The following is a 26,865-nucleotide window of genomic DNA, read 5'->3' as shown; positions in this document are numbered from 1 at the left end:
CCACACGTATTGGTCCAGTTGTTGCGTTGTATAAATGTACCGTATGTCGAGATTCACCGGCCAGCTTTCCAAGTAACAGCGTTTTAACTTAACTTCTGTGTATTACTTTTAACGAGAAAATAAATGTTAATTACTGCTAAATTCGTTGCTATTACATCTCACAGCACCATTACGCTCCCTAGTAAGGATCCTTAAAATCAGTCAATTTGCACCTCCCCTTAATAATGTTTCAATGGATTGTATCATGATTATTTATTATTATTTGGCACATGACTAATACAGACATATCATGAAATTAAATTACATACACATATGAACATATTGACACACAAGAAACTTAAGTTTGTCTTTGGAACTAAATATCCAGTCCTTCAATCCAGCGCACTGCATCTGGAGTTGCGAGCAGGAAGTCCCCTTGGGCACCGTGATAGGCTCGAATCCTGCATTCACTGACAATGTGGTGAACAGTCTGGTATGGAGCCCCGCAGTAACAGGCTGGATCAGGCAGCTTCTTCCACTTAAAGAGAGCATCCCTGCATCGGCCATGGCCAGTACGGATTCTGTTGAGGGTAGTCCAGGTCTTGCGTGGTAGGTAAAATCCACTTGGAAGTTTAGCACCTGAGAAGATGTTATGCAGGCGCACATCTGTCACTCTTTCCCTTCGACCTTTCCATTCTTCAAGAGGTTTGAAATCCTTAGTACTATGATTATTGTATATCGAATATATGGATTGGTATTTTATTAAATTATCAAATTATCTGTGAGGTGACGCCTTTTTATCACTTTAATTAATTAATTAATTTTTAAATAAATTTGGTCCACTAACCAGAAATTTTGTGTCTGATACTTGTTCGAGGCAAGCAAGCGAAGGCTCTACTTGCATAGCCATTCTTGGGATTTAGGAAATCACAAAAGTGATATTGTGCGAAGCTGATCCTACCAGCACCATGCAATAGTAAAAGACAACAGGTATCATTCAGCGGAAGAGACTTCACTTTACACAATTGAACTCGATGTCATTAAAAGGGCATCTACATCTACACAGATACTCCCCTAGCCACCGCACGATGCATGGCGGAGGATACCCTGCACTAGTACTTCTCATTTCCCCTCCTCTTCCACTCGCAAATAGAGTGAGGGAAAAACGACTGTCTGTACGCCTCCGGATGAGCCCTAATTTCTCGTATCTTATCTTCGTGGTCCTTAAGTGCTATGTATGCTGGCGGCAGCAGAATCGTTCGTCAGCCAGCTTCAAATGACGGTACTCTAAATTTCCTCAATAGCGTTTCTCGAAAAAGAACGTCGCCTTCCATCTAGGGATTTACACTTAAGTTCGCGAGGCATCTCCGTAACACTTACGTCATGTTCGAACCTGCCGGTAACAAATCTAGCAGCCCGCCTCTGAATTGCTTCGATGTCTTACTTCAATCAGACCTGTTACGAATCCCAAACACTCGAGCAGTACTCAAGAATAGGTCGCACGAGTGTCCTATATGCGGTCTCCTTTACAGGTGAACCATTCTTTTCCAAAATTCTCCCAATGAACCGAAGTCGACCATTTGTCTTTCCTATCACAGTTTTCACATGCTCGTTCCATCTCATTTCACTTTGCAACGTTGCGCCCACATATTTAAACGACTTGACTGTGTCAAGCGGGACACTAGTAATACTGTATCCGAACATCACAGGTTTGATCTTCCTACTCATCCGCATTAACTTTCATTTTTCTACATTTAGAGATAGCTGCATTCATCGCACCAAATAGAAATTTTGTCTAAATTGTCTTGTATCCAGCTACAGTCACTCAACTTTGACACCTTAACGCACACCACGGCAGCATCCGACGCCTTCATCTCAGGAGAAGGCGGGTGTGTTGGTTCGCCAAAGAAAATTTACGAAACAAAACTGCGCCACCTCGATGATTCGTTACAAGGGAACGGGACGTTTTCTAACTTACGTTTCTATGTAAAACAATGTAGGAGGTGCCTTCTACAAGTGGATATACGACACATTCTCTGGTGCTGTGTGTCACTGTGAACTGCGTTAACCGTTGCCTTGTTTTGTCTGTGTAACTGTCTGTCTACAGCGAGAAATTTGTCACTATGCCGCTGCTTCCACTGCACTTAGTGACACTGTACTGAACGAAAATTATCGACTCTTTACCCATGAGTGGTATGGGAAGAGAAGTATAGTACACACAAAACTATCGAAAGAAAAGTATCCACTATTTTAAGGTAACTATAAGTATCTTTAACAAAAATATTGGAGTAGACTCTTTCTATCGGCCCCAGATTCTCGATCTCTGTTCTTAAAATCTATTATAATGGAGAGAGACATTCAATTTTCACAAGTTTTAAATAGAATAACACAAACTTCAAATCGAGTAATATTTCCTTTGTCGTTACAGATTACAGTTTTCACAAATTCAGATCAGATCAGTCTTTTACGAGTTGGACATAGAAATATTTTCCACTGGTGATCCATTTTCTTTGAAAAATAATACAAAATATGCCTTTTATAATAGAAGGCCGTAACTCATACAAAAAAAAAAAAAAAAAAAAAAAAAAAAAAAAACACAGCCCATAACTCCCAATTTTATAAAAGTGTTTCAAGCGAATTCTTCCCGCTAATCAACCTCATCCGGACAGATAGCACTGCTAAGATATGACTTACTATGACAACAAATGCCATAATTTTTGAAATTCGGTTACCTCAAAACTACATTTTTGATTTGCGCCCCTCTTTTACCCATGTCGTAATATACTTATACTAACAAATATGTAATGCTGTATTCACCCCCTTATTATCTTATTAGGTAAATAACATTACCTTACTGTTGTGATTGAAACCGCCAACTTTTTTGTATCGTACATAAAATTTAGTTCTTGTGGTAAGACATGTCTCGAAACTGACAAAACCGTAATTTCAGAGTCTTATCATCCTCCAACAAAATTCTGCAGGCGACTATGCTTGCACTAAAACGGTTTTAAGCGATTTGAAAATGCATACAGCAAGTGAACGTATCGACTCTGGATTGCATTTGGAAATACTATGTACAAGGGCTAAAAATTAACTCCATAGAGGCTTTCTTTGTTCCCGCACATAAGAGAACTTGACGAATTATATCCCAAAGTTATAGTTGCGCTCAGAACGCATCCTTCAACGGCGGTATCTAACAATTAAGCGGTAAAATCGATTTCTGTGTTGAAAAGAATTAAAAATTATCTCCAGACTATTGTTTTGGAAAGAATACCTCGTCTGTCCTGCCATCTAATATTGAAATTCTACAAATTGCGATGGCGTAATTGCTGGTGTTGCCGAAATTAAGTCTAGAATAAAAGACTTTTTCCATTTTAACTTCCTACATATTACGTAGGAATTTTTGTTTAGGATACAGTTTCTTAGCTCGTGGCATTATGAAACGCAAAATAAATCCGCGAAAAAACAAAGGCCACAACACAATTTCAATACAAACAAACTTTTGTTTTACAAGCTAAAACAAAGGAAGGCACAGACGACATTTTCAAACAACTGAACATCGTGATGCGTAAAAGGTAACTACGCATCTAACTTGTAAATCAAAATTTCGGCCATGAATTTCCATTTTAAAGAAAGGGGCGTGGTAAACGATTGATTTAAAGGGACGCCTGCGTATCTGAATTATTTTTGTGTTTCTAATTGCAAGAATAGACTCAATAAAGTGGTCATTGTCTAGCACAGAAAAGAAGTACCATTTTTCAACATGCTTCCTAACCACTTCCATTCAGTGTTCTCCTTATTGTGCCACATTATACGGTGGTAAGTATTAGTTTTTGTGCTTATATCCGTATTCTGAGCATATGATATGTCATATCCTAAATATACGAAATGGATAATCTGTTCTTTAAAGGTAATCTGTAACGATGAGTGTGACTGCGTCAAAGTATAATAAAAAGAGCTATTTCAACTATTTTAGTAGTCGCTGGCGCCTCCAGATACGGAAACGAAGTCTGCAGCTGGGCTGGGAACCTGTGGGGTAGGCACGCGCCGTCAAATGGGCCTCGCCTCGCCACAGACTGCTTGCAACTGCCGTCTGCACCCACGTGACGCGCCTGGCGCGGCGCCAGCCTATCAGCGTCCCCACGTGGCAGGCCCGTGCGCTGCCCGCCACACCGCTGAGTTGCAGGCACGTGGCCTGCTGTCTGCTACCCACTCAAGTAAGGGGACTCAGACGCCCCGTCGCTTTCGCGGAATTCAGCGCGGAGCAACTTCGGCTCCAGACCTTCAGTCGCCTGCTTCCCCCCCCCCCCCCCCCCCCCCACCAGCCCTCGACCCTACCCATCCGCCCCCTTGCACCTCGTGAACTCCAGTACACGTGAGCGTCGCGACGACGTGTCGCCGTATCAGAGCGCACTTTGTGGCTTGTGCACGCGTGGATATCAAAGTACACATAATTTAATTTTTCAGTATTTCTTCCAGCGTATATCGTCACGGACGGGAAAATGTTCCCACTGGATATCTTGCAACATTATAGATAAATTACTAAAGTGGAAACGAAATATTTTTAGTTTAAATAACATTAACGGACGGGACGAGAAGCGAATTTAAATTTTCTTTTCTGTTTATGTTTTTGCTCCGAGTGCGGAGAAGCTTTTGCCAATCGATGGAAGCGCGCTCTGTGAATAACATCACGAAACAAACGAAGATATGAATAGCGCCAACAAGAAGCAGCACACGAGACAGCGTATGTTGTAATTTGTAAGGGAAAATTTCAAACTCTTCTCAGAGCAACCTACTACTTACAGAAGTTACAGTGAGATTACCCTCCGTGAAAAATGAACATATTACAATATTAAGCCTGCTTCGACTATGGTTTTGATTTTGGTCTCTTGATTGACACTCAGAAAGAACTGTGCCGGGTGATTCAAAATGAAAGAGCAGATTAAAGTTGTTTATTATAGACAAGCTATAAGAAACACAATCACGTTGTGCGTGTCACTGGATAGAGGAAGGTTCAAAATTTTGACACAGCTGCGCTGTTGTTTATTTGTACCAATATGGCGACTACACCACATGAGAAATTATTTTGTGTTGGAATTTGCGTGAAATCAATGAATCCACTGTTCAGGTGCAACGTACATTCAGCCGTTCTTTCGGCAAGAAGCGCCTCTGCACATGCAGATTTATGACTTTGCTGCTGGTAAACCTTTCGGAGTACAAGGTCGTGGCCCACGAAACACTTTCGTTCCTAATGTTTCGTCCCGAACTGCGTTGGACATCTTCAGAGCCGTTGTTCCTCCGTTGAGTCTTGCCGACTGACTGGACGGACGTCTGTGAGCGACATATACATTGTAGAAAAAACGGCGACGCCGGAGTTACACGCGATAAGCAGAGATGATTCTTGTCAAAGGTAAAACTTAACTATCGATAGTCGACAACACTCAAATGGTTCAAATGGCTCTGAGCACTATGGGACCTAACTTCTGAGGTCGTCAGTCGACTGGAACTTAGAATTACTTAAACCTAACTAACCTAAGGACATCACACACACATCCATGCCCGAGGTAGGATTCGAACCTGCGACCGTAGCGGTCGCGCGGTTCCAGACTGAAGCGCCTAGAACCGCTCGGCCTCTCTCGCCGGCGGCAACACTCAATGGAGGAGCAACGTCTCTGAAGATGTCCAGCGCAGTTCTGGATGAAATGTTAGGAACAGGAGAGTTTCGTGGACCACGATCTTAAACCCCAAAAGCCTTACCAGTAGCAATGTCACCCGGCCGTCAAAGCCTTCATTCTATCATCAGACTGTCATACAAAATTCTAGGGAACTAGCTGTATATTGGGAAGAGTACTGGCCGGCCACGCACGTGTGTTGAAAATGTCGAGCGTATCCGAGATGCTTACACACGGACTATTGGTAGTCCACAGGAGCTCCAACATCCTCAAACAACGGTGTTGTGTGTTCTGAAACGACGCCTGCTTATAAAGCCTTATAAGTTGCAGTTACTGCAGGAATTAAGTCCCGGCGACCACAAGAGAAGATACGAATTTTGCGTTTCGTTTCTCCAGGACATGGCAGAGGACACTTTTTCCGAACGACTCATCTTTTTGGAAGAATCGACGTTTCATCTACAGGGTACAATAAATCGCCGTAATATAAGAGTTTGGGAGTCACAAAATCCTGGCGTCGTCGTCGAACATGAAAGAGACTCACCGAAACTGAATGTGTTTTGTGCCGTCTCTGTTCACAAGTTTGTTGGCCTTCCTTTTTTGCGGAGGAAACTGTGACATGGACATGCTACAAATTGGTTGTTTCCTCAGCTTCACGGAGATTCCAATGATTTTTGTGGTGTCACCGCCAGACACCACACTTGCTAGGTGGTAGCCTTTAAATCGGCCGCGGTCCATTAGTATACGTCGGACCCGCGTGTCGCCACTGTCAGTAATTGCAGACCGAGCGCCACCACACGGCAGGTCTAGAGAGACGTCCTGGCACTCGCCCCAGTTGTACAGCCGACGTTCATAGCAATGGTTCACTGACAAATACGCTCTCATTTGCCGAGACGATAGTTAGCATAGCCTTCAGCTACAATTGCTACGGCCTAGCAAGGCGCCGTATTCAATTGATATTGAGATTCTATTAATGTATCATCAAGAGCGGTGTTCTACAAAGGTGGATTAAAGTTAAGTATTCCAGAAGCTACGTACTTTTCTTTATAGCATTCATTACGTATCCTGTTTCAGACCTCACGCCAGTCTGCGTGAGTTTAAGCGCGTGCCTTTCGGCTTCCTCTCATTGTGTCTAGGCTGTCTTGTCTAGACACAACATATTTGGCGACGAGTCTCAAAAGAGGATTTGATGCGGCGATGGAAAGCTGGACGGAGTGGTCACACCAATTTGGATTCCATCTCGCCGCCTACAGAATTCAAGGTAACGAGCGGCAGCCTTTTTTGTTAGCATCCGTCGGGATGCACACGTACCGTGTGATAGTGAAATTGTTTCCCCGACGCGACGTAGCAACTCTGTCCTACGAAGAAATTTTGTCTGCATTAGATGTATATTTCAAGGAATCAGTCAATGTAGTTGCAAAAAGGTATACGTTCTTTCGTACAAAACATACGGCCGGTCAAACTAATAGGGAGTGGGTTGCAACTTTGCAAGGCCTTACTAGGGATTGTGCTTTTGAGTGTGAATGTGGACTCCCTTATTCAGATACTATGGTACGTGATGCAATTGCACAGAACGTTTCTGATGTTCGTATACGGGAGCAAATTTTGATTAACTATTATCATCGCTATGTTCCCCATGCCTCTTCCATTTCACCTCCACTTCATCGCTTACGCCGTAAAGGTGTTCCGTTCGTCTGGACGACGGAATGCGAACGCGCCTTTCGCCAGTTGAAATCGGCGTTGCTTTCAAATACTTGCCTTACGCCATTCGATCCCCAGAAACACCTTTTGTTGATGGTAGATGCATCGGATTTCGGGATCGGTGCTGTGCTTGCGCACAAAGATGGATCGCATGGTCGCCCTATTGCCTTTGCGTCCAAATTGCTCTCGTCTGCGCAAAGAAATTATTCACAGATCGAGAAAGAAGCTTTGGCTCTCGTATTTGGTGTTACTAAGTTCCATGATATCTTGTATGGTCGTCACTTTACCATCATCACAGACCACAAACCTTTGACATCGCTTTTTCATCCGAACAAGCCTGTACCTCCACGTACAACGCAGAAATTCATACTCTGGTCTATTTTCCTCTCGCAGTACCGCTACGATATCTTGTATCGGTCCACTGCTAAGCACGGAAACGCCGATGCGTTGTCCCGTTTGCCTGTTGCTAGGGATAGAGCATTCGATTCCTCCAAACTTGCTTGCATGTTCATTGATGCGGAAACCGATGACGTGGTCGAATCGTTTCCGATTGATTTTCGTCGTGTGGCTACCGCCACAGCTGCTGATCCTGTCCTTGCTACCGTTTTGCGTTTTGTTGCTACGCAATGGCCCTTGTCCAAGTCACGGATCGAGGATCCGTTGGTTCGCCGATTTTTTGCTCAGAAGAAGAGACTTTTTGTACGACGTGGTGTTTTGCTGTTGCGTTCTGATAATGATCAGTCCTGGGTCGTGGTCCAACGTTCGTTACAATCCTCTGTCTTACGACTTCTCCACCAAGGACATTGGGGTATAGTGCGCACGAAACAACTTGCTCGTCAGCACTGTACTTGGTTCGGAATCGATGCTGCGATTACGAATATGTGCTCTTCTTGCATGGCGTGTGCCGAACAACAATCCGCACCACCGCGGAAATTCTTTGCATGGCCGAAAGCCACTTCCCCTTGGCAACGCTTGCACATAGATTTTGCTGGTCCATTTTGGAATGCTCGATGGTTGGTTGTTGTAGATTCCTTCAGTAATTTTCCTTTTGTTGTCAGGATGTCTTCCACGACGTCATCTGCCACCATCCAAGCGTTATCTGCTATCTTTTGCATTGAAGGTCTTCCACAGACTATTGTTTCCGACAATGGCCCACAATTCATGTCCGCAGACTTTCAGTCATTCTGCAAGGCCAATGGTATTCAACATCTGACATCCGCGCCGTTTTCGCCTCAAACGGTGCCGCTGAACGATTGGTCCGGACTTTCAAGTCACAGATGTTGAAGTTGGAAGAGTCTCATTCTCGGGAGGACGCGTTGTTGCTCTTCTTGTCTTCGTATCGCTCTCAGCCCCGAGATGGTCGCTCGCCGGCTGAGTTGCTCCACGGTCGTCCTCATCGAACCTTGATGTCTTTGCATAGTGTCAGTGCGAACGGAAAACTCGGAACCTTCCTCTGTCCAGTGAAATGCTCACATTGTGTTTCTGTCTTGCGTAGCTTGTCTGTAATAAACCGTTCAAATCTATTCTCTCTTTCTGAATCATCACGTATGTATGAACAGGGAAAAGGGAATCGGCAGTGTTAAATAGGCTATTGAGGAATGTTAAGTGTCAATATTATTGGCGGTCAACCTCAAAGACAGAATTTATGGATCCTAGGTTTTTTTCTTTACTTAAATGGAAATAATATATTGCTCTTGCTAATTACTGATGAAAGTGTAAAGCAGCATTATTCTTTGTTTCCATAAAATGGCGCAAATACAAATATTATGCATTTTTGAGATCTGGAAGTATTGTCCTCTTTTACCTAGGCAGACGAACTCCGATTCCAGTCTCGTAAGCATTTAAAAACTTAACTCCGTCCTAACAGGCCTTGAAAGACCCAACGGTACCGATCGACCGCCGTGTCATACGGAGGGGCATGTGGTCAGCACACCGCTCTCCTGGCCGTTGTCAGTTTTCGTGACCGGACCCGCTACTTCTCCGTCAAGTAGCTCCTCAGTTTGCCTCACAAGGGCTCAGTGCACCCCGCCTGTCAACAGCGCTCGGCAGACTGGACGGTCACCCATCCAAGTGCTAGCCCAGCCCGACAGCGCTTAACTTCGGTGATCTAACGGGAACCGGTGTTACCACTGCGGCAAGGCCGTTGGCGTCGTACGCATTCATCATCATCATCAGTGATCTGCCTAAAGGCAGGTTTTCATCAGGCTGTCCGGTCTTCTGCCATCCTCTTCAGGTCTGCATAATTTCCTCATCCCTTTATGTCGTCTATCACCTTGTATGTCCTTCTTCCTCTCAGTCTTCTCCCACAAACCAATCTTTCCAAAGCATCTACTAGCAAGCACTCCCTTCTCAATGAATCTCCCAACCAGTTCTTTTTCCTTTCTCTTACAACCTTCAGCATAATCTTCTCTCACCAACCCATTCCAATACTCTTTCATTACTCACTCTTTCCATCCAGCTTATTCTCTCCATTCTCCTCCACATCCACATCTCAAATGCTTCTAACCTTTTTTCATCCTCTCGTCTCAGTGTCCATGTTTCTGCCCCATATAGTGCCACACTCCAGACAAAACATTTGCCAGCCGTACGCATTAACTACGAATAATTCACAAAGAATATGAAACATTTGTTTCAGGTTAATTTGACGTACTGCTGCGTAGCTTTGACAATGAGGAATATTTGACATTCCATCTTCGTGATAGAACGCACGACAAAAATCTGCAATGGCTAACAATTTTATTTTAAAGATCTAATATGATTATGCTCTTACTACTGACTACTGATGAGTTTTCAGTGCTGGAACTATAATATTTGGCTCGTGTATAACAGTATTAACAACTAACTGCCGTTTTATAAAATATCTCTTAGAAGAACCTTGTTTTCATGTAGACCACTAGTGGTGTTGTAAATGTACACATCATACGGGCTAACAGGGACTGTGTTGACTTAGTTTATATATCCAGCGGCGAGTGTCGCCAAGTTCTGTTAGCACTGTCTCGCTTGGTGGTGGTGGACAGACGCACTAAGTAACAGCGTGGACTGCTACGCGTTTATGACGTTGCACTTGAGACGCGACAGTTCTTTAACCACATTTATTTCACATCTCAAGATACTTTCAAGAGGCGAACATTCATAATTCCTAGGGTATTGGTACAAATGGATCTGAGAACTATGAGACTTAACTTCTGAGGACATCAGTCCCCTAGAACTTAGAACTACTTAAACCTAAGTAACCTAAGGACGTCACAAACATCCATGCCCGATGCAGGATTCTAACCTGCGACCGTAGCGGTCGCGCGGTTCCACACTGCAGCGCCTAGAACCGCTCGGCCACTCCGGCCGGCTCCTAGGGTAATATCTGGCTGAATACACAGGTGCACTAAAGTAACTAATACCAAAAGAACAACTCTTTATTACTTAGGTGGTTTTTGTGCAGTGTTCGTTCCGAATCCTATTTGTTAATTACTTCCAACGATGAACGCCACAAACCTCTAAAAATGAGACAAAATTATTGCCAGTTATTAACATCATCAGTATGAAAATAAGAAAGTTTCAGTGTTTCTTTTATTTGGACTTAGAATATGTAGTTAAGACAGAGCGAGATGTATCGAAAATTCAGTGCAACAATAACAAGTGAACATGTAATTTTAAAGATTTTAAATAACAATGTTTATGGCTGAATCTTACGTTAGTGCATAAGTTCGTTATGTTTTTGTTTTGCATGTTGGTATTCCGGTTGCTATGGATTTATTTCTCGAAAGTCATTTCCTGTTGTAACTCACTGTTGCTACTTGAGTTTACATATTGTCATTTGAATGTGGTGAGTAGAGCTACGGACGTTAGAAATTGCAGTGCCAAGTGGAGAAATCGGAACATTTCCGACATGTTCTTCCGTTTTGAGTTCCAAAGATGGGTGACAGCAGCGGAGGCACCCAGAAACATTAGCAGCTTGTGAGGGGATAAAGACATTCGACAGAGCACCTCAAGAAAATGGCTTTCTCGGTTTAAGGAGAATCATTTTGATATTAGTGTCTCTCCAGCTTGAGGAAGACCTTCGAGGTTTGATGACGATCGTTTAAACGCATTAATTGACAACGAACCACGTCAGTGTATTCGAAAACTGGCAACTGCGATGAACTGTGATCATTCCACCATCGTGCACCATTTGCATGCAATGGAGAAGATTAAAAAACCGGGTGTATGGGTACCGCATGCTCTAAGCCAAAATCACAAAAATCAATGTGTGGCCGTATGTGCATCTCTTTGCTTTCTCGTCATCAACTAGATCGTGTTACTGTGTCGTTACTGGTGTCTTTACGCTGTCTTAAGGAAAAGAAAGCAATGGCTGAGCCCAAACAAAGCAGCAACTCCGCATACAAAGACCTGCGCGCGTGCACAAAAGATATTGATATGGATCCGGTGGAACAGCGGCGGTGCGATGTACTACGAATTGTTTACCTGAGGTGTAACCATCACTGCTGACATTTATTGTCAACAATTGAGGCGTCTTGCAGAACCAACTCCAAGAACAACAACCAGGAAGACTGCATTAAGTGATGCTGCTTCACGATAATATCCCGCCCGCATTCTGCTAGACTGACAGAAAACACGATACAGGAGTTGTGTTGGGAAGTCATTTCGCACGCACCTTATTCACCTGATCTTGTGACTTCAGATTTTCACCTCTTCCACTCTCTGTAAGAAAATCTCCAAGGAACTTTTTTTTTCCGGATGACAGTGCGTTCCAAATATGGTTCGACGAGTTCTTCACCTCAAAACCACGTGATTTCTACAGTCGCGGAAACGATAAGTTACGCCTACGTTGGCGGACTGTTGTAAATAGTGAAGGAGAATATATTATTGATGACTAAAGTCTCTGTTGTGTATATCTATCGTGTGTATTAAACTTATGGCACAACGCAACGAACCGCCGCAATATTTGGGAAGCTTGAGGGCAAATAAACGTAACAATATAAGAAGTAGCCACACCTATATGACTATCGATTAATCATTCACAAACAGGCCGTGTCACCCCAAACTCGTCCTATATTTGAATAAAATCCTTGTGTGTTATTATAAAACACTAAAACGACAATACAAATGGCGTTGCCTCTTCAGGGCGACTAAACTGCTAGATTCTGGATGTTTCTGTTTCGCTACGTTCCCTGTGCATAGTTTCTCATGGAACGGTGGCTGCACGATATGCTATTATTGCATGTGCTACTCTAACAGATAATCGGCACGGAACACCGAATCGGCAGCTTGTACTCCCTGTTTTCCTGTATCAAGACGTCGATACGAGGCTACGGTCAGAGTGACATAGACGAAGGTCGCCACACGCCACCATCGTCAGAGGTCGTCCGATAACACTGACCGACAGCTTGGTCACAGAGTCTCCCATCTCTTAGTCAGTTTTTGGCGGTATGCATGCCACAACGCTTCTCAGTTTAGAGTCGAGTCCTGAATTGCGGCTGCTCTGCTGCTAAATCGGCGCCGAATGCATCCGAATGAGCTGCATGCCCCAAGAAGAACGTGGCGAATATCACGCGCTCTTACTTCATTTACTAGGACAGCCAGACAAGTTTTACGATTGTACGAGGATGAAGACGAACGTTCTCTTACACACTCGAGGTGATTTGTGGTGACACTGACAAGAAATCCAACTTCACAAAATACATTTCAGCAGAAGAGAGGATAGTCATAGTTACACGGTAACTTCTTTAATTCATTCTGTTTAAGACCTTGTTCAAAAGGTGAGGCTCCTCTTATATACTATTCGGTACAGCACCTCACACACGAGCTGGTGAAATAATACAATGAGCAGGATACAGCTGTTCAACTCGTTGACGTGGCCGCTAGTGGCCCCAGCAGAGCATCATACCTTACGCCGTGTGGTTGGCCTGGCGGTGGAAAACACTAAGCGTGTGGCATTCAACCTGGTAACTGAATTTGCTCACAAATCATTGGCATAATCCAGGTTATGCAATCAGTTAATTGTCTGCAAATAAATTTAATTTACCTACGCTCAACATATATATCATGGATAGTAAAGAAATAAAGTCGTAGGTTTTATATTACAATGGAATGAAAACAGTTTTAATACAAAAATATCTAATTACAATTTACGAACGATTTCTCAGTGTAGAAATTACACAGTCCATATTTGGCCACATCCAAGAAATGCGTTACACTATGTGAGCCACATTTTTCTACTTCATACAGAGTAGACACTGCTCTTCAATTGTTGCGGACCACAGCATCAGATAGACATACTGTTGTTGTTCCTCGTGTGTTCTGCGCCTGGCTGGTTTGCTGAGGATGTGGTAGGGTGCGATGAGTGTGGGTATTTTTGAAGCATTGCCTGATTTTCAATTAAGACCTGTTGCAATTTAACCCGCGTGATTAATTTCAAATGCTGTGGCACGGCACGTAAGTGCGGCAATAAACTCATGAGAAAGTAATAGTCTTCATCATACTCTTCACCCTTTTGTTTCTTAGAATTCATTGATTCTAGGTGTACTAACTTAGCCTTTTCAAGTTCTATGAGATTGTAAATTGGATCTGTTTTCTTTCGAGGCCTCTTCTTGGCCCATTTAAATAGATTTTCAGCCGCAACACTTTCGTCCGGAGTCAAAGAGTGGTATCTTTCATCGTCCGCTTGTTCTGAAAATGAATCGTCTTCTAGTGATGTTTCGTCATTATATGATACAACTTGTACGTCCGCTACGTCGGCCATCAAATCCGCTGGGTCAGATTTCACGGATTTTGGAACATTTCCAATGAGACGCTTTGAAGCATACGTGTCTTGCAGAAAGTTCATTTGGTGGAAGTACTTCCATTTCGAGAAACTGCCCACTGATGCAGAACCTGTTGGCGGATTATTCTTCGCAAGTTCCCGTCGATACGTGTCTCTTAAATTCTGCCATTTTGATTTCACATTGGAACCTAAAAATACACACATGATAAATCAGTTTTGATCGATCCGCTCGCACAAATATTTATAAAACTATAACACAATAAAAAGAGACGGCTAAAGAGCAGGTGGGTTAAGAGACGCTTATTTGGTTTTACTGAGTTTGCGAGCAGAAGTAGACGAATCGTTAAGTTGGAGATAACCAATAGGAGAACGGTGCAGTAACTATCATGATCACTTACAGCACACGTTCCCGATATAACAATCAGAATAAGCCCATATCTTAACCCATCTGCGCTTCCACCAAACGGTCGTCAGAATTATATATGAAACACATGAAGCCATCTGGGTGAAATTGCATACAAAACATATATGTCTGTTTCGACTACAGAAAATTTCCACAAAATGGCAAACGATTACGAGTATTTCTGGAAATTTCCCAGTTGCATAGGAAGCATTTACTGCTACAACAGTCACATAAGAAGTCCTTGTTTAACGGGATCTCTGTACAACAGTTATAAAAAGAACTTGTCTATCCGGCTTCAAGGCGTCGCAGACGCCAGGTACATACAGATTTATAGCTGTGGAGGTAGGAACACATGGGAGACAGAATAACAGTGGTGTTATTGTATATAATGCCGTCCACCATAACTCCTTCAATGCATCACCCAGTAAAACTCTGCCAGGAACAGATTTTATTGCGCCTCCCGTTTTGCTGTGTGGTCCAGGATATACTCTGAATGATTCTTAATGCGACACAATTTGGTCACCATATGGATCAACAAAGAAAAATCTTCAATTACTGCGTATCTAGAACTAGATGAGTGACTGAGCATCTCTTTGGAATTCTTGTAAGCAAATAGAACGTCTCAAGGCAGAACTTCAATTATGTGCTTAATTTGATGATACAGTTGCAAAATGTTTTTGGCTACTACCCACCATTCTTGCTGCACCAGAAGTAATAAGTGTAAGTCTGTCAACGGCTAGCAACGCTATCCAGTACAAGGAAGATAATGATGGTAATGACCTTGATAAAGGTGCAGAACGTTTTAATCGGTCTTGAAGGAGACCACGTGAAGTACATGAAGCATTTAAACAATACTTTATAAGCAGTAGAGCTGTACCTCAACATTATAATTCAGTTTAAATGCGGCGAAACACTGAATTATGTCGTATTTTCCTGTACCTATGTATGTAATAAATTTTTAAATAATAGCACCTTACAGTTTTACATTCTGTTTCTATTATTGCAGAAGATGATGATCAACAGGTTACAGCTACTTGCAAGAACAGAATTATGTACTTTCTTTACACGTAAACATGTTTCATGACAGTTGTGGCACCAATGGATCTTTCTTTACTATCTGTGATGAAATACCAAGAATTCACAAGCGGAATAAGCTAATCACAGCTGTGATGATTTCAGAACTGCAACAGCAGATCACTTACGCAGAAACATATGCACATTTTGACAGACAAATGTTTCCCCAGAAAAAGAGATGCAAGATGTCTAACAAATCCCAAGTAATAATGGGACACAATTTTATCCAGTATGAGGCTCAATTTTTGATACAAGAATAAGAATGCCCCATGAGATCACCAGTAAGTGGTTTACTGATTAACATCTTTCATAACCACATTGAGAAGAACATCTCTGAGGAAAGAAAGAAACCTAGAGAGTAGAAAGTAATACCTACTAATACCACAATATCGATTGCATAATTTGTCTTTTGGATGAAACAGGTGACTGAATGCAGCAGCTACACACAAACATCAACACTGCCCATCCAAAAATCCATCTCATAACCGAAACTGAAACAGACAAGAAAACACACTTTCCACACATCACTCTAGAAACTAAAAACCACCATTACCAGCTCTCAGTGTACAAGATGCCCACAACAACCACACAATAATCCTAAACAGATCTGGCAACACACTAACAGGACAGGTTCAAATACCTTCTACACACACTAAAGAGAATCCTAGCGAATAAATACAGAACGTCAGGAGTGCTCAACACGAGTCGTTGCGTTTGGCCAGTGACATAACTTTAATGGCTGCTGTCATGTCGCCTTTTGGTGCCTATATTCACAGTGCTGTTAGTTGGCGAAGCCAACCCCAAAGAATATGAAAGCATAAAACGCTGGTGGTTGTGGTGACACACTGATCTGTAGCTTAACCCGAGTATAGGTTAGGTTGGAAGGTGGAAGTTTTCTTGTGAATTTTCAAAGCCAACGAATGTGAAACTAAACAAATCTGACTGTGGTGACTGACTGCCTGAGGTCTAGGTTCTGTTGTGAGCGCTCAAAGCCAACCAATTTGATATTTAAAAAATACCTGACTGTGATGACAGACTGATCTGTAGCTTACCACATTTGAAAAGAACTGCCAAAACAACACGTTATATGGTAGTCGCCTTACTGTTTATGGTATTTGTTCCATTTTTCCTCTGTCACTGGTCAAAGCCAACATTCGTATCGTTCCTCTATATCAAATAAAGCTACTTGCAGGAACTTAACATAGACAAATTCCTAAAGAAATTTGGGACAACTGAAACATGGAAAATAAACACACAACAGACACAAAACACTTACATGAAAAGTGCAACACTCTGCAACGGTAATACTCCCATAACCAAAAGGAGCAATCCAGGACATCAAGATTGGGATGCCTCATACAACAGGAACAAAAGGCACACACTGACGTTTGATAACAAACTAACCCAGAGTGTGCGAAGTATCATGAGAAAACAAGAAATACAAGTGACATAAAAAATACAATTTGTTACAGAGAGGATTAAAATTACCCTATACAACTTGGAATAAATTCAGCCTAAGAGACACATTTCAATTAACCAGCAGTGACTGTCATTCAGCCTATGTGTGACAGACCCACATGACATACAAGAAGATGCTGTGAACATCTACAGCACTGAAAAGTGGAAACATGTACATCACATTTGCAAACCTTCCCACAATTATAGAATATCACTCTACTAGCATAAAAACACCAGTAAGCAGCAATAACATTTCAAAGACAGCTAAACTGGTTCTCTGCCACTAGCCAGAAGTGATCCAGTACTGTACTTTAAGCATCAAACATGACATCTCTCACATTTTCACTTGAAAAAAATATTTTTAGGTTATAGTTTATTTTCCGATACAGATTTTGTCTGCGCTGCAGACGGCATGCTGCATTAATTACAGTGTGCTAATTATATGTTGGTCGATTCAAGAAGGGTCTTACGGGGGGGGGGGGGGGGGAGGAGGCAAGACGGGCCACCATATTGACCAAGGGATGAGAAACCGCAGTGTAAGAATCTTAACCAGTGGCTCATGCTTCCACGAAATCGTAGGTCACGTCCCGATGTAAAAATCACTTATATGTTGTTCCTGATTAAGACTGAAATCGTCTTTTGTATCGAGGTGCTTAACAAATATCCTAATTGCAACAATTACATACGTTTATCACCAACAAAGGAAACAGTACGAAATAGTTTGACGTACAACAGTGTGACGCACAAAACAGTGACACAGCGGACAACAATGACTTCCTTATATATTACTCTCAATTAGATAACGTTGACCGCGGCCAAACACAAAAAAAAAAAAAAAAACTGTCTACAAGCCATCCCACTTCTACCAGTTCAGACACGGGGCTGATATGCCAATTTTAAGTTAAAACACTGTGTAGACATAAGGCTGAAGTGCATAAACAGCCACAGAGTATGCATAATGCAATATGAAGTAACGTTCAATTAATTATTATTAAACTTTTAAGTTGTTACTTACTTGTCGTTTCCAATAAAGTAGCGATTTCAAACCACAGACTCCTAGCCACATCCCTATTATGATAATTCGCATCCTCAGGGTGCCACAAACTCCTCCTTTCGTGGACTAAGCTTATAAGCTTCTCACAGTCCATGTTTTCTGCATGACAAAGTCGCCCAATTCGACCAAAGAAAACAATTTCACCGACTGTCGTCCGAAGTTTCTACGTCGGGCGAGGCGGCACTGAGACTGCGCATGTAATGGCGTACGGCTTTGAGAAGATCGGCCGTCGTCGGCCGATGTCGGTCGTCGCCGGAATTCCCCGACGGGCCGACCTTGTGACAGGAAAGCAACTGCGGCTTCGCTACGAACGCGACCGTTGGTAGCCGAAACGTTACGAAGCTATCGCTTGCGGTGGCGCAAGATGTTGAGAGGCGAAGGGGGAGGGGGGCACACGTCACGATGACTCGCTTGACGTGCTATGGGTTGTTTTCCGTTCGTAGCGTGGTTGTGTTCGTAGCGTTGTTAATTAAGCGATTTACGTCTTCCACCGTGGCTGAAACTAAGCAGTACGGAAAGGCGTACGCCTGCAGCAAAATGTATTACATGTCTCTCAGGCGCATCTAAGGAAGCTGAATGTTGCGGCGCCTCTTCTAAGAAGCCAAAACAAGCTCATACGTTCCAGTGTCATCTCTGCAACAAAATTTTCAGTTGTGAGAAGAAGTCAACGAAGTCATGATATAAGGATGTTGGTGATAACAGATAGCTTCCTTTGTGTGAGCTCTATATTATTACAAAGGCACGCGAAGTACAGCTTAAGAGCGAAAAACTAAATATTTGTACTTTAATGGCTTTCAGAGACACGAGAAGCAACAGAGTAGTCGACACATTTATGGTATGTCAAGAAAGGTGGTTGCTGAAGACATTATTATATATGCGATCGTTCAGACTATTTTACCACTAAAGGTGAAGGCGCCAGGCATTTAAAGCTGCAGGACAGCATGAAATTCAAAGGAGTGTGTCCAGCAAGGATGAAAGTGCATCAAGCTGAAGACGGGACCTGCCTTGTGAAATTTATCTCGACTCACGTTGGACATGAAAATGATCTTAGTCATTAAAGTTTACAAGAAAAAGAGGATGACAATATAGCTGCAGATACAGAAAAATAAATTCCATTTCAAGTTATTGTGGACAGAATTCCGGACTTAGTGACTATCTCCGCCAGACACCAGAATGATGGGCCCCAGCGTGGAGGCATCGTATAGTCCACGAGTGATGAATTTAATCCACGATTTAAAAATTCAGGTTTTGTGTTAGTAATAACAAACACTGCGCAAAATGAAATACTGAAGTGCAGAAATGACTTGAGTGTGGACTGAGGACCGCTTCGGCTTAATAATTATAGTTTTGGTCTCACTACATTAGTAAGCAGTATTAGATGACTTGAGACAAAGATTTCCATGTGCTTTTCTTATTTCTAATAGAAGAGAAAGTCAAGCGTTGTCCATATTTTTTCACTATATTTTACGTGGGGATCGGAAAAATATTCCAAAGGTCCGTAAGTCACACTTAGCAGATTTCGTCTATAATGACTGGAACTTTACATGGCAAATGGACAGAATGTGGAGGAAGAATATAAACAATAAACTCACAGCCCAAGGACAACAAGCAGATGTTTACAAGCCGATCAGAACTTTGTTGGAAGAGACAGATTCTGCTGCAATTAATGCGATGCTTCGTGCTGCTCTTAATAGGAAGGATGGTGACGAAGGACGTCAGAGTTAGCAACTTACGTCCAGGAGAACTGTGTCAATAACGTACAATACAAGGCTTTCTGCCACGGACCGCATGCTTGTACAAATACGATCATGCACACAGAAAGGATGTTCCACAATGTATCTCCATGCGAAGCACGTGAAACGTCAAGATAAAGCAATATTCGCGCTAATATAGTTCAGTCGGGATAATTGTGCTTACCAAAGGCAAACTGACATACAGAATAAAAGAAATTGTCGTAAGTAAAAGTCAAGTTCAAAAAGGTGATGATTTTATAGGAAGAATACGGATGGAAGGTCAAAAATAGGCGAAATGTATTTCCTGCAAGAAAATGATGTTCAGTGACGATGTAAACTGACGTGTGATGAACGTAAAACATGCATACGCATGCATATATGTATTCCTGCACGCGTTTGGACTACAGCATAAAACTGAACACTTGCAGACTCATGCATAGTGTAGCTCAACTTCATGTGCACGAACTATATGATGAAAATTCTCCTGACACGAAAGATCTAATAACAAGCAGTGAAGACACTGGTACTGCTAAAGAGCTTTATGCAATATTAGCCAAAGTAAGCGCACAGCCAACACGAAGGGCATCATATCGTTGTCACAACAGAGGAACATAATTATTCGCGATACGCGGGAAATCCGGGTTTGAGTTCCTGCTTGGCACAAATTTTCATCTGTCACAAACATCTGGATTCGCAAAATGCGAATTAATTCCGTGATATTTACCAAAGCTTTCACCACCAGAACAGCGTCACTTCCTTCGGATATGCATGCACGTCTGGGGAATACTGTAATGTGACACTGAGGTGACAGAAGTCATGGGATACACACTAATGCTGTGTCCGATCTCCTTTTGCCCTACGTAGCGCAGCAATTCGACGTGGCATGGACTCGAGCTGTTGGAAGTCCCGTGCAAAATACTGAGACATTCTACCTCTATAGCCATATATAATTACGAAAGTGTTGCCGGTGCGGGATTTTGTGCACGAACTGACCTCTCGATTATCTCCCATAAACGTTCGATGGAATTTATGTCGTGCGATGTGGGTGGCCAAATCATGTGCTCAAACGGTCCAGAATGTTCTTCAACCCAACTGCGAACAATTATGGTCCGGTCCATAAAAATTTCATCATTGTTTGGGAGTACGATGTCCATGAATGGCTATAAATGGTCTCCAAGTAGAAGAATATAACTACTTGCAGTCAATGATCGGTTCAGTTGCACCTGAGGACCCAGTCCATTCCATTTAAACACAGCCCACACCATCATGGAGCCACCACCAACTTGCACAGAGTTTTGTTGACAACTTGGGTGCATAGCTTCGTGACATCTGCGCCACATTCGAACCCTACCAATAGCTCTTACCAGCTGAAATCGCGCTCATGTCACCAGGCCATGGTTTTCCAGTCGTCTAGATTTCAACCAATACGATCGTGAGCCCAGAAGAGGTACTGCAGGCTGTTAGCAAAAGGCATTCGTGTCAGTCATCTGCTGCCATAGCCCATTAACGTCAAATTTCGCCCCACTGTCCTAATGGATACGTTTGTCGCATATCCCACATTGATTTCTGTGGTTATTTCGCTCTTCGCTGCTTGTCTGTAAGTACTAACAATTCTATGCAAATGCCGCTGTTCTCGGTCGTTAAGTGAAGGCCGTTGGCCACTGCGTTGTCCATGTTGAGAGGTAATGCCTGAAATTTTGTATTCTCGGCATACTCTTGACACTGTGGCCTCGATGATTTTCGAAACAGAATGTCCCGTGCATCTAACTCTGACTACCATACTGCATTCAAAGTTTGCTAATTATTGTTGCGCTGCCATTATCGCATTGGAAACCTTTTCACACGAATCAACTCAGCACAAACGACATCTCCATCAATGCACCGCCCTTTTATAGCCTATGTACACGATACTACTACCCTCTGTATAAGTGCATATCGCTATCCCATGACTTTTGTCATCTCCATGTAAACACAGACACTGTAACTATCAGTGACATAATTATTGCTCAGTTACTATATTTGGTTAACAAAAAAACCACAATACAAGAATGCTGTCAAGAATAACACTGCATATTTAAAGGTGACTTTGGCTGCAGAACTCAATTAAGATTTGCAGGCTCATCCTTTTAAAAAAAAAAAAGTTTGGCTCAAAAGAGACAATATGCACCAGAGGTGACAGTTTTTTATCAAACAGAAGAAAATGTCAGATCAGATACATGAAGCACAAACAATTGCTATTTCTAAACTGCAAGAAATACTGACAGTGGGTGATGTCACACATGACGAAGAAATGAGATGTTTATTAGTCAGAAGTAAAAGATGATACTCAACTTTTCAGTTGTGTGTTCTGTGTTTCTTTTTCCTCATTAATGTCATATTCACTTACGGATTTTTTATTTATATACTGGCATTACTAAAATAGCTATTTATGTCAGTTGAGTAAATGGTAAGTATACTGTGGCAGTACGGTAACATGTCTTGTAAAGCACCTGTTACCACTGCTGCAGGACATTTTAGTCACTCTTCTTGGAGACCATAAGAAATATGTGAAGCATTTAAACGATACTTTACTGGCAAAGCTATATCTCAACATAATAATTCTGTTTAGACTGCTGTGCCACACTGACTTACATTTGAATTGCACCATATAAAATGTTTGTATATATGTATATAATCAAACAGTTTTAAATTCTGTATGTGTGTGTATGTGTATGTTGTGGCACAACTTGACCAGAAGAAGGGATCGGTTGGTAGGACATGTTCTGAGGCATCAAGGGATCACCAATTTAGTATTGAAGGGCAGCGTGGAGGGTAAAAATCGTAGGGGGAGACCAAGAGATGAATACACTAAGCAGATTCAGAAGGATGTAGGTTGCAGTGGGTACTGGGAGATGAAGAAGCTTGCACAGGATAGAGTAGCATGGAGAGCTGCATCAAACCAGTCTCAGGACTGAAGACCACAACAACAACAACAACAACAACAACATGTGTGATTGCAGAAAATAATAATAATTAATGAGATCTAGCTTCTTGCAAGAACCTAAGTTGCTTTGTTTTCACCTACACATGTTTAACCGCAGTTGTGGCATCAACAGTGGACCTTCCTTTATTAACTGTGTTAAAATACCTGTGTTATATAAAGTTAAACAAATGTTCACAAACTGAATGTGCTAATTAGAACTGTGATGAATTTTAGGACTTCATCAGTGTGCCAACAACAAAAACATTGTTGTGATATTTTTAAAACATCCCAAATGCAATAATACAACTTTTTTAAGTTTAAGAATCAGTATTTCACACAACAGGAAGATTGCCCCATGGAGTCATTAATAAGTGGCTCACTGACCAACATCTTCCATAACCACAGTGAGAAGCAAATCTTTGAGGAAATTAAAAAGCATTGACAGTAGAAAGTAATATATTGGCACTGCTACGTCGATAAAATAATTTGCCTTGTATACAAAAAAAGGTGTCTGAATGAAACAGCTACACACAAACATCAACACTGTTAACCCAACAGCCCTCTCACAACTGAAATTGCAATAGACAGGCAAATACATTTCCTACACATCACACTACAAACTAGAAACCACCAATAACTATTACCTGTACATAAGAAGCCCACAACAATCAGCACAATAATCTACAGCACACAAACAGGCCAGATTGAGATACCTCCTACCCACAGAATTTCAACGAATAAACACAGCTACTTGCAGGAACTAAAAATTGGACAGAAAACACACACAAGAGAAATGCAACACTATGCGACAGTAATAATCACACACCAGGAAGGAACACACGAAGATGAGAATGACTCATAAAACATGAACAGTTAGGACACATTGACGTTTGATAACAAATTGAACCATAGTGTGTGAAATATTACAAGGAAACATGAAGTGACACAGTGAACAGACAACACATTGTCATTTACAGAACAGGTAACAACCAACCTGGAAAACTTCAAATAACGTCGTCAAATCAGTTATATTAATCTAAAATGACGGTCATGCAGCCCACGTCAGACAGGCATGCCTACCTCTTAAAGTAAGGTAAACTGAGCAGCTAGAGCTATTGGAAGTGGAAGCGCATACTTCCAATTTGCAAACCATTTTTTATTAGCAGTGTCACCCCCACTAGCATAGAATCACCAGTAGGCAGTGATAACAATTTGTAGACAGCTAAACTGACCCTCTACTACAATCCAAAAAAGATCCACAACAGTTACTTTAACCGTCAAAAGACATTTCTCAAGTGAACAAATAATTTTTGAGCTGAAACTTTAGGTCTAAAATTTCTGATACAAATTTTATCCGTGTTGCAGATGATGTGTGGTGTTAACTATAGACCAGAAGCTGGTATGGATAAACATCCACAGAACATACACAAGGCAAGAAAGGTAATGTACATTTAATTACCATTAAACTTTAAGATGTTACTTACTTGTGGTTCTCAATAACATCGCAATTTCTGACCACAGATTTCGAGCTATATCCCTATTATGATAATTCCCATCCTTAGGATGTCACAGACTCCTTCTTTCTTGGACTAAATTTGTAAGTTTCTCACAGTCCATCTTTTGTATGTGAGAAAGTCACCAGATTTGAGTGAAGAAAACAAACTGATCTGAATCTCATGGATTGCTGTCCAACGTTGGCAGTCGGTGGAATTTTCTGACGGTGACACTGTGACTACAGATGCAATTTATGTCAGTATGCTGAGACTATCAGTGAAAGAATTTATTAAGAATATTTAACATGTAAATCTTGTCTGTTTATTAGTTGCATTGAATCTTTTTGCTGTACAATTCATCTCTTGTTAGCAGGAAATAAGAAGTACATGGTGCCATCAAAGTGTAGTTGTAGTAGTAGTAGTAGTAGCAGCAGCAGTTTTATTCATCAGTAGATTATGTTTACATGTCTTGGTATTACAATTTAACACAAGTAGAACTAAGGTAAATAAAATATACAGGCATTTACATTTATGTACAGGTCTAGTTTGATGACACCGAGACAAGTATATAGCTACGGCCTTATAGTAGGAAGCGTCCTGGGATTTGGCTGAAGTCATTTAGGGAAACCATCGAGAACCCAAATGAGGACGCCCAGATGAAGACTGGAGCCTCCACCCTCCTGAATATGAGGCCAGTCTGTTCAAAACAGTGCTACCTCATTTGGTTTACCCCTAGTGTACAATTGTGTTTTACAAAGACGTTGTTTAATACTACAAAATGCTAGTGGTACACTGTTAATTCACTTCCCGCTCCCAGGCACTGCACACACTACACACATTATTACATAACATAACACTACACATGCTGCCAGCTTCTGACAAGATCACAGTGATGATGTAGGTTTCCATTATGAGTACCACAACTTTCGATTTCTTAGCCTGAAAAGAACCTGAGTTAGCGTACCTAAATCTGGATGGGTAAATAAAGGCTTGAACAGTTGTCCCCCTGAATGCGAGTCCAGTGTGCTAACTACTGTGCCATCTCACTCAGTCAGACTGGTACTACTTTCATTTATGATATTTCTGTTTATGTATATGTGTTAACGTAAAATTAGGTTGACTTTTTTAACTTGTGACTTTATCTAGAATTTCTATTAAATTATTGAAAAAAGTGCCCACATTACCACTTGATGACTGATGCACACACACACAATTGCTAATTTAGTAGCTTTGTCTTCACTTACTGTACTAAGGTCATGTCTTGATTTACACTGCTTTCCTCTATGACCACGTTGCCACAGGGAGATTAAACTCTAATCTTTATTCCTTTTTTCTAGTCCTAGAGTTATATTCATGATTTTCACTATTTTTTGGGAAAAGGGATATAATGGTAATGACAAAAAAGTGGTTAAGACATAATACCCCTTTTATTCCATGACCTATTCAACATATTGGAAAGACATTTTTGGCAAATGATGGCACACAGAAGGACATGTAATTTTGTATCATGGTTAATATTCCTAACTTTTGTATCCACAATGATAATGTAGAAATTTCATTTTTTTTAATGGAATGATATACTTCTTTAACAATATTCAAAACTTCTCAAAACGATGACTACATTGAGGGATATTAAGCATGTTAATGCTGGTGCTGAATCTTTTTCACAAAAATATTCTAGAAATGTGCTAAACTTTAAAGGTAAGGCTGCCAGAATTGGTTACTGCCATCTAAACACTACCAAGTAGGGCTGTCATGCCAGCCTCCATCACAAGAAGATACGACCACAGTACTAAGATCAAACATATTTCCTCTTGGTTCCATTACACACGACATAGAGGCAGGTCAGCAGTGAATTTTGTAAGTAGAGGTACATACTACTTTCTAGCATAGCTCTTGAATTTTTGTCAGTGTATGCTGTATAGTTTCATAGCATTTGTCGACTGTGAATTGCTCCTTTGCTTTGGATGCTAGAGAATGCTCATTGGCATTAGTCAGCAAATCAGGCAGCAACTGCACGCCAATAAACAGCAGCAGCAGCTGGGAAGTAATCGATTTCGTGACATTTCACTAGTTTTTAACCAGGAGCGAATTATACGGTTTCATCTGTGTACTTTGGTAGTTCAGTTTTTGAACTTCTGCGTGTTAATTTAATATTTAATAAACATAGCTCTCGCGTTTTCGTTTGCATAGGAAAGTTAACCGATTTTGTGATACATTACAAGTTCCTAATCAGGAGCGAATTATATAGTTTCGTCTATTTGGTAGTTTTGGTTTTGAATCTCGCAATGTTTATCTAATTTATTACACACACTTCTTGCGTCTCCATTAGTGTCTACAGTAGAGTTCCACAATGTGTGTCGATAGTCCTTTGCTTGACTGTGTAGTGTAGCTTTCTCCAGTCTACAGTATGGATAGGGACTGTGACTGCTGTGTGCAGATGTAAGCTGAGTTGGTGACATTTCGATCTCAACTCCAGGCTGTGTTGGCTTCGATTACACAGCTTTAGGCAACAGTGGATGAGCATCACTGTTGTGGGCCGGCCTTGGGGATCCAACGGACGTCCAGCATGACTCATGAGT

At 41.6% G+C, this 26,865-nt stretch overlaps 2 protein-coding genes and 1 pseudogene across 2 annotated transcripts in view; all 3 read right to left on the bottom strand.

The window, feature by feature from the left end:
* The window catches only part of LOC126237468 (PRL-1 phosphatase), a 673,482-nt gene that overhangs the window by 597,967 nt on the left and 48,650 nt on the right, over window positions 1-26,865 (bottom strand). The window lies entirely within an intron of this gene.
* On the bottom strand, window positions 9,380-9,497 carry LOC126238545 (5S ribosomal RNA; annotated as a pseudogene).
* LOC126237467 (uncharacterized) lies at window positions 13,423-18,369 on the bottom strand. The gene is made up of 2 exons (XM_049947607.1): window positions 18,057-18,369; window positions 13,423-14,294 (listed from the first exon to the last, which is right to left on the bottom strand). Exons 1-2 carry the CDS (start codon window positions 18,187-18,189, stop codon window positions 13,609-13,611), a joined length of 819 nt encoding a protein of 272 aa, XP_049803564.1. The 5' UTR covers window positions 18,190-18,369; the 3' UTR covers window positions 13,423-13,608.

Source organism: Schistocerca nitens, chromosome 2 (genome assembly GCF_023898315.1).
Source record: "Schistocerca nitens isolate TAMUIC-IGC-003100 chromosome 2, iqSchNite1.1, whole genome shotgun sequence".
Lineage (NCBI taxonomy): Eukaryota > Metazoa > Arthropoda > Insecta > Orthoptera > Acrididae > Schistocerca > Schistocerca nitens.
This window is presented reverse-complemented; position numbering and strand designations above follow the sequence as displayed.